Source organism: Sinocyclocheilus rhinocerous, unplaced genomic scaffold, assembly GCF_001515625.1.
Source record: "Sinocyclocheilus rhinocerous isolate Xijiao unplaced genomic scaffold, SAMN03320098_v1.1 scaffold950, whole genome shotgun sequence".
Lineage (NCBI taxonomy): Eukaryota > Metazoa > Chordata > Actinopteri > Cypriniformes > Cyprinidae > Sinocyclocheilus > Sinocyclocheilus rhinocerous.
Genome location: NW_015637169.1, coordinates 633,141 through 640,062, shown reverse-complemented (window position 1 = coordinate 640,062; position 6,922 = coordinate 633,141). Strand labels below are relative to the sequence as shown.

General features: G+C 37.5%; 1 protein-coding gene across 1 annotated transcript in view; it reads left to right on the top strand.

The window, feature by feature from the left end:
- The window catches only part of LOC107748807 (nucleosome-remodeling factor subunit BPTF-like), a 47,776-nt gene that overhangs the window by 8,366 nt on the left and 32,488 nt on the right, over nucleotides 1-6,922 (top strand). The window contains exons 3-7 of the mRNA XM_016563767.1: nucleotides 1,175-1,395; nucleotides 3,697-3,906; nucleotides 5,237-5,416; nucleotides 5,909-6,094; nucleotides 6,181-6,329. Coding sequence (XP_016419253.1) covers nucleotides 1,175-1,395; nucleotides 3,697-3,906; nucleotides 5,237-5,416; nucleotides 5,909-6,094; nucleotides 6,181-6,329 — 946 coding nt within the window. The remainder of the gene's footprint in view (nucleotides 1-1,174; nucleotides 1,396-3,696; nucleotides 3,907-5,236; nucleotides 5,417-5,908; nucleotides 6,095-6,180; nucleotides 6,330-6,922) is intronic.

The following is a 6,922-nucleotide window of genomic DNA, read 5'->3' as shown; positions in this document are numbered from 1 at the left end:
CTGCCATCTCTCTCTATCTATAGTCGATCTGCTAATATCTGTCCTGTGCACTCAAATTGAGCGCTCTCTTCTCTCTATCATTACAAGACACACCCACTTACTGCTGATTGGCTACAAGTGCGTTTTGGGGCTCGGTCCGACGCTGTCCGTAAAAATGAGAATCGATTAATATCGAGATATCGATATTTTTTTACCCAGCCCTAAGGTGCACTAAGCAATTTTTGGCAAATTATGTCGATATTTGAAAGCACCAAAACAAACACGCCCATTTATGTGTGTGTGTGTGTGTGTGTGTGTGTGTGTGTGAGAGAGAGAGAGACAGGGTCACATCACAGTGGAGTCAGCTTTCTTAATCGCGGCTTGTGTACTGCAAATACATACGAGCATCATGACTGTCTGTCACGCGACTCTGTTCCCCTTTTGGGCTTGAACTGATGGTAAATCTAAGGACATTATGTACTGTCTTCACATTTATGTTGAAAGCTGAAGCTCGCGATTATGGAAAGGGGCGTTACATTTCCAACGCGTGCTTGTGGTGTTCGGCCAATCACAATGCACTGGGTCAGCTGGCCAATCAGAGCAGACTGTGCTTGTCGGAAGGAGGGGCTTTGTAGAAAACGACGCGTTTGAGAGAGGCGGGGCATAAAGGAACTACAATAATGTACAGTATTTGAAAAATAATGTGTTTTTTGAACATTAAAGCATGTCAACATATTCTATTACACCAAATACACAAAATAATGATCTTTAAAATAGCATAATATGACCCCTTTAAGTCCCACTTGCCCAGTCGTAACAAATTGCAGTCCTGTCTCCATTTTCTGTGCTTGCCTTGTTTTATTTACTGTTGGTTACTAAGTTAGGATAGGTTTTATTTATTTTTTTGTGAACTTTAAAAAGATTAGTTTCGCTTTTGGATAGAAACCCAGCTACTGACATGGTTTAAAATGCATCATCGGAAAAAAGTAGTTTCAGTCAACAATTTGGTGCTCCAACCTATTTCAGGGAAAGCCAAAATAGAAAGTTTTTTTTTGTTGTTGCTATTTGTGGTTGTCAAAATTTGAATGCATCACTTACTTTTCACACTAGGTTTTCTAAACATAAAAATATGGTTTAAAGTCTATTGAGTGCCTGTATTGAATGTACGTAACCTGTGCGTTTTGATCTGTTTCAGAGAGGAAGATGGTGAGGATGAAAACAAGCAGACCTGGTACTACAGCACTAAAGTCCAGCTGGCCGGGATGTTGGAGCTTCTGGATAAAGACTACTGGGAGAATGACCTCTGCTCTGTGCTGGAGGAGATGAGAGAGGAGATTCACTCTCACATGGACATTACCGAGGAGCTCACTAACAAGGCCCGGGGGAATAACAAGGCATACCTCACCGTTGCCAATGGTAAGAAAGTACTCAAATCATATAGCTCATTTTTTTATTGCCATCTTGGAAATGCACATTCCAAGATGGTAAAAAAAGTTGCATGCACATTCAACTTGACAGTCGCTAAGTGTTGTTTGTTTGATTTTTCCAAACAAATATATTGCAATTTTTTTAAAGGGGTCATATGATGCGATTTCAAGTTTTCCTTTCTCTTTGGAGTGTTACAAGCTCTTGGTGCATAAAGAAGATCTGTAAAGTTGCAAAGACTAAAGTCTCAAATCCAAAGAGATATTCTTTATAAAAGTTCAGAGTCAGCCACACCTACCTAAAACGGCTCGTTCTAACACGCCCCCACATACCTACATCACGATGTGGGAAGATTTGCATAACGCCGCCCAAATGTTCACGCAAAGAAAGAAGGCGTAACTTTTATTCTCGCTGTAGTATTGTTGCTGCCGCCATGTCATGAAGATAATTAAATAATGTACAGTATGTGGAAAATAATGTGAAACTAATCTTTTCAAAGTTCACAAAAAACACATTGCATTACACCAAATACACAAAATAATGTTCTTTTTAGCAACATCATATGACCCCTTTAATTTTTTTTCAAATACTAACTTTAGATTTATTTTTACTCACAATAAAATGCATTGAAGTGTTTTTTTTTCAGTTTTTTCTAAAACTGTTTGCAAGTATGAAATCAAGTTTATTGCTTCTAATTTTATTTATTAAAAAAATACATGCTGATATCCTGTACTTGTTTATTACTGGTTTAAATTGCTGTGTGCAGGCCCCCTTTTTTTGAGGATCATGAATATTAGCTGTTGTTTTAAAGGGGTCCTATTATGCTCTTTTACAAAGTCTTAATTTTGTTTTGGGGGTGTACTAGAACAGGCTCTCATACTAGGTTGTTCGAAAAACACATTATTTTTCACATATTTTACATTATTACAACATCGTGACGTAGACATGTGGGGTGTGTTAGAACGAGCCGTTTTAGGTAGGCGTGGCTGACTCTTAACTTTTATAAAGAATATCTCTTTGGATTTGAGACTTTAGTCTTTGCAACTTTACAGATCTTCTTTATGCACCAAGAGCTTGTAACACTCCAAAGAGAAAGGAAAAATTGAAATCGCATCATATGACCCCTTTAAGACTTCAGCGTTCTTGCATGGAAATGACAGCAGTTATTTTTCAAACGTATGTGGGCATTTTTATTTATTAAAAGTATTTATGACAATCCTAAGCTGTTATATGTAATGACAGCTTAGGATATTAACACTAAGGCCCAGTGTTAATAAATACACTCAGAAAATTCTCAGTGAAGGTAATTTAATTCAAATTACGTGTAATTAAATTAAGCCTTTTCAATAAACATTATTTATTTCAATTGACTTGTTGTGGAACAAATCCATTTAGTAACCTACTCTATGTGAACTTTTGGTGAAGTATTTTTATTACTTTTTTATATTACTTTCAATACTTATTTAATTTTAGTATTAAAATATTACTGTGTTGCATTACTAGATAACAAAATTACACTTTTTCTTGTAAATAGCAGTAAGTACTAAATGAAATAAGAAACAAAAAAGGATAATGTTACATAAAAAAAACCTTTATTTTCCAGTGTGTCTGTATCTGGATTTTTATACATCCAGTTATGGTAAATGAAAAGTATTTATGTAGTCCCATTGCAAATAAGGACTTCCATTTCACAGATTTAACATGCAGTGAAGTTGTGTCAAAAAGAAAATGTAAAGAATTGTTGTATTACCTTATTTTATTGAACTATGTTAAGATGCAAACCATGTTGCAAAACTCCATCCATAGTATACAGTGACTATATCTGACTCAATATGGTTGTCATGTAAATCACTGTAAGGTGTCTTTCCGTTCAGCTATTTTTAGCAGTGCAAAAGCAGCTCCACCTGCACTAGAGTGAGATTCATCTTGTAGAGGCTTTGTGGGAAAGTATTTATCAAGCTGCAGATGTTTCATGCATTCGTTTTGTTTCCTGCATGCAAACTTTGATTCATGTGCTATTTTGAAATGCTAACTCGAGGCAAGCAAGTCGTCATTTTAAAACTACATAACTTGTAAGAAACTGCATTTCAGAGAGAAAAAGGAATAGTTCACCCAAAAATGAAAATGTTGTCATCATTTACTCCCAAGTTATTTTAAACCTGTATGAGTTTCCCTGTAAGCAATTTAACATGTGTAAATAGGAAGCAGGAATGTTTTGTTTAGAGAAACATGTTGGACAGCTGTTGTGCTGTTTCAGTATCTTGAGAGTATTCTTTGGTCCATTTCCTCCAGATGTGATCCTGGACCGTCTGAAGACCAAGCAGGAAGCGGAGCTTGAGGAGGTGAAGCGACGGGCGGCAGAGGAGGCCGAGAGGGCCAGACTGGAATCCAAATCTGTGGCTGGTGAACCAGCTGCGGCCGATCAGATGAACTCGAACGGATCATGTCCACAACAGGACTCCAGTAACGGAAATGCAACGAATGAGCAAACTTCTGCAGATGGTGAGAGAGATTCCTGTGACTCATGATATTTCATGTGATTCAGGGTCTGTTTAATTCAAATTGTGTGTATTTTATTTTATTTTTTTTTTGACTGGTTTGTGGTGTTCATACATCATCTTCAGTATATTGCTGAAATGTTGAAATGACATATTTAGCATGTGTTTTAATGATGTTTATCATTTCTACAGGATGTAAATCATAGAAAACCTAGATATATCAGGACATTTTAAAATAGTTTTTCTGGCTTGAAAAAGTCGTGGGAATTTCTGTAATTAATTTACATTTTTCTAGTTTTACTTTAAAATATTTTTTTTCTCCATAAAATATTCCAGTGTGACCCTTGTGTAGGGCTTTTTTAAATTTGCTTGCAAGCCGTAGTGGTCATTTTGTGAGTGAATTATTCTTTTGAGTCGGTTCTTTTGATGAATTGTTCAAGCTGGTGATTCATTAATGAATCGGTCTGAAGCAATTTTTTAAAATACTTACATCACCACCCATTCAAAAGTTTGTGGTCAGTATGATTTTTTAAAATAAAGAAATTACTACTTTTTTCAGCAAGGATGCATTAAATTGATCAAAAGTGACAAAACAACATGCACTATATTACAGAAGATTTGTTTCAAATAAATGCTGTTCTTTTGAATTTTCTATTCAATATTTCCATTCAAGAATCCTGAAAGAAATTTCATTGTTTCCACAATAATATTAAGCAGCACAACTGTTTTCAACGCTGATAATAATAGGAAATGTTTCTTGAGAAAATCAGCATATTAGAATGATTTCTGAAGGATCATGTGACACTGAAGACTGGAGTAATGATGCTGAAAATTCAGCTTTGTATCAGAGGAATAAATTACATTTTAAAATGTATTTGTTCAGAAAACCATAATTTTAATTTGTAAAAATATTTCACAATATTACAGGTTTTAGTGTATTTTTAATCAAATAAATGCAGCCGTAGTAAGCATAAGAGACTCATAAGAGAATCTTACCAACCCCATACTTTTGAATAGTAGTGTGTCTATTACCTGCTAATCACAATTGACTGGACAGGCCAGAATGTATCTTTTTAAGAGCATTTCAGCTTTTTATATGCAAATGTGATGCTTAGAAATCAGTGCAATGCTTTCCAGACCATGCACTCTTTCACAGACGTTTCACAGAAGTTTTTCTTCGACATTATTTGAATACTTGTAGTGTGTGGTAATCTTGACTCTTCTCGAACGCAGCTACAATCCTCATCATTTGCATTTGAAACGACAATCAAATCATTGCATCTCTCATCTGTTAGTGTTAAAACACTAAAGACATCTGTCCATTGATATTTCAGCCTCAGTCTCAGCTGTCCCGACTGTTGAGGTGGGCAGCACTAATGTTCCTGAGCTCGCTGCACCCAGCTCAGCCATACCGACTAAATCTGACTCCCAGGATCCCATGGGAAATGCTGTGACATCGTCTTCCAGTGGTGAGGAGAAAGGGGAAGGGACTGAAGGGATGAAAGAGTTGGCAGGTACAGCATCCGCATTTCTCAATGTTCAGGCTTTTACATTAAGACAGGCCTAACTAGTTAGCTGCAGTTAATTTTCAAGCTAAGAACAGATCTGCTGTTTTCTTGTACTGAAACAAAGACCCTCCTGGCACTAGAGTCCATCCATTCTTCCCAGAAACCTTTGTTTAATAGTGCCGTCTATAGAGCAGCACTGGATCTTTGCCATCGTCTTGGGTATATCGCGTTTACGGAGAGTGTATAGCCCGTCTGGATTGTTTTGAATTAGATTTACCAAAGTTTATACTGATGCATACTGCAGTGTTAATGCTGTGCTACAATATAATTTTGGCTGAGGTTGGAGTGTAATGCCTAGTGTACTGCTTGCTATTTTTTGGTTTCACAGTATGCTAAAAGTAGTATGTGTATTATACGAGTCTTCTACTCTCAACATGGCCAAAATGTCACACATTACTAATGTATGTAATATATCTTCTGTCACTGTTTGTCCTTAAGCTAAGAGCTCGGAGTCTGCTGGTCACGGAGAAGGAGATTCTGTGCTAGAGACTGAACCTGCGCAGACGGCAGACGAGAACAGCTGCAGCAGTCATTTCTCCATCTCTGAATGCCTGCGAGGTCCAGAAGAGCCTGACCTGGTAGACCGGTCCTCACGGTCTTCTCTCAACAGCCAAGACGATACAGGTGTCTATGCACACCCATAACAACGTTTTGCATCTGTTCATTTATAGATTTATGTATTTATATATGTTAACCCTTTTCATCTTTAGGTGAGGGTAAAGCTAATGGAGATAGCGCAAAAACAGGATCTTCACGCATGATTACACGACTCCGAAATCCTGATAGCAAGCTAAGCCAACGCAAGGTCATGCAGGACAAAGATGGCAGCTCTCAAGATGGTAGCAGAGCACTGAAAGAGGTGGGACTATTGTCTTTCTTAAAGGGTTAGTTCACTCAAAAATGAAAATTCTGTCATTAATTACTCACCCTCATGTCGTTCCAAACCCGTCAGACCTTCGTTCATCTTCAGAACTCAAATTAAGATATTTTAGGATGAAATCTGAGAGCATTCTGACACTGCATAAGGGCCTTTCGCACCGCGGGAACCTTTTCATAGTACCAGAAATAATTGTGGAACTACCCACTTTTTGACGTTTTCGCACTGCCGGAAGTGGGTGCGATTTTAGTACCGGACTGCCTTTTTCGAGAACCAAATTAGCTCCTACTCCAGAGCAGGGGTTCACCCAAAAATGAAAATTGTCATTAATTACTCACCCTCATGTCGTTCCAAACCCGTCAGACCTTCGTTCATCTTCAGAACTCAAATTAAGATATTTTTTGATGAAATCTGAGAGCTTTCTGACACTGCATAAGGGCCTTTCGCACCGCGGGAACCTCTTCATAGTACCAGAACTAATTGTGGAACTACCCACTTTTTGCGATTTTATTACCGGACTGCCTTTTTCGAGAACCAAATTAGCTCCTACTCCAGAGCAGGGTCTAACCAGCACA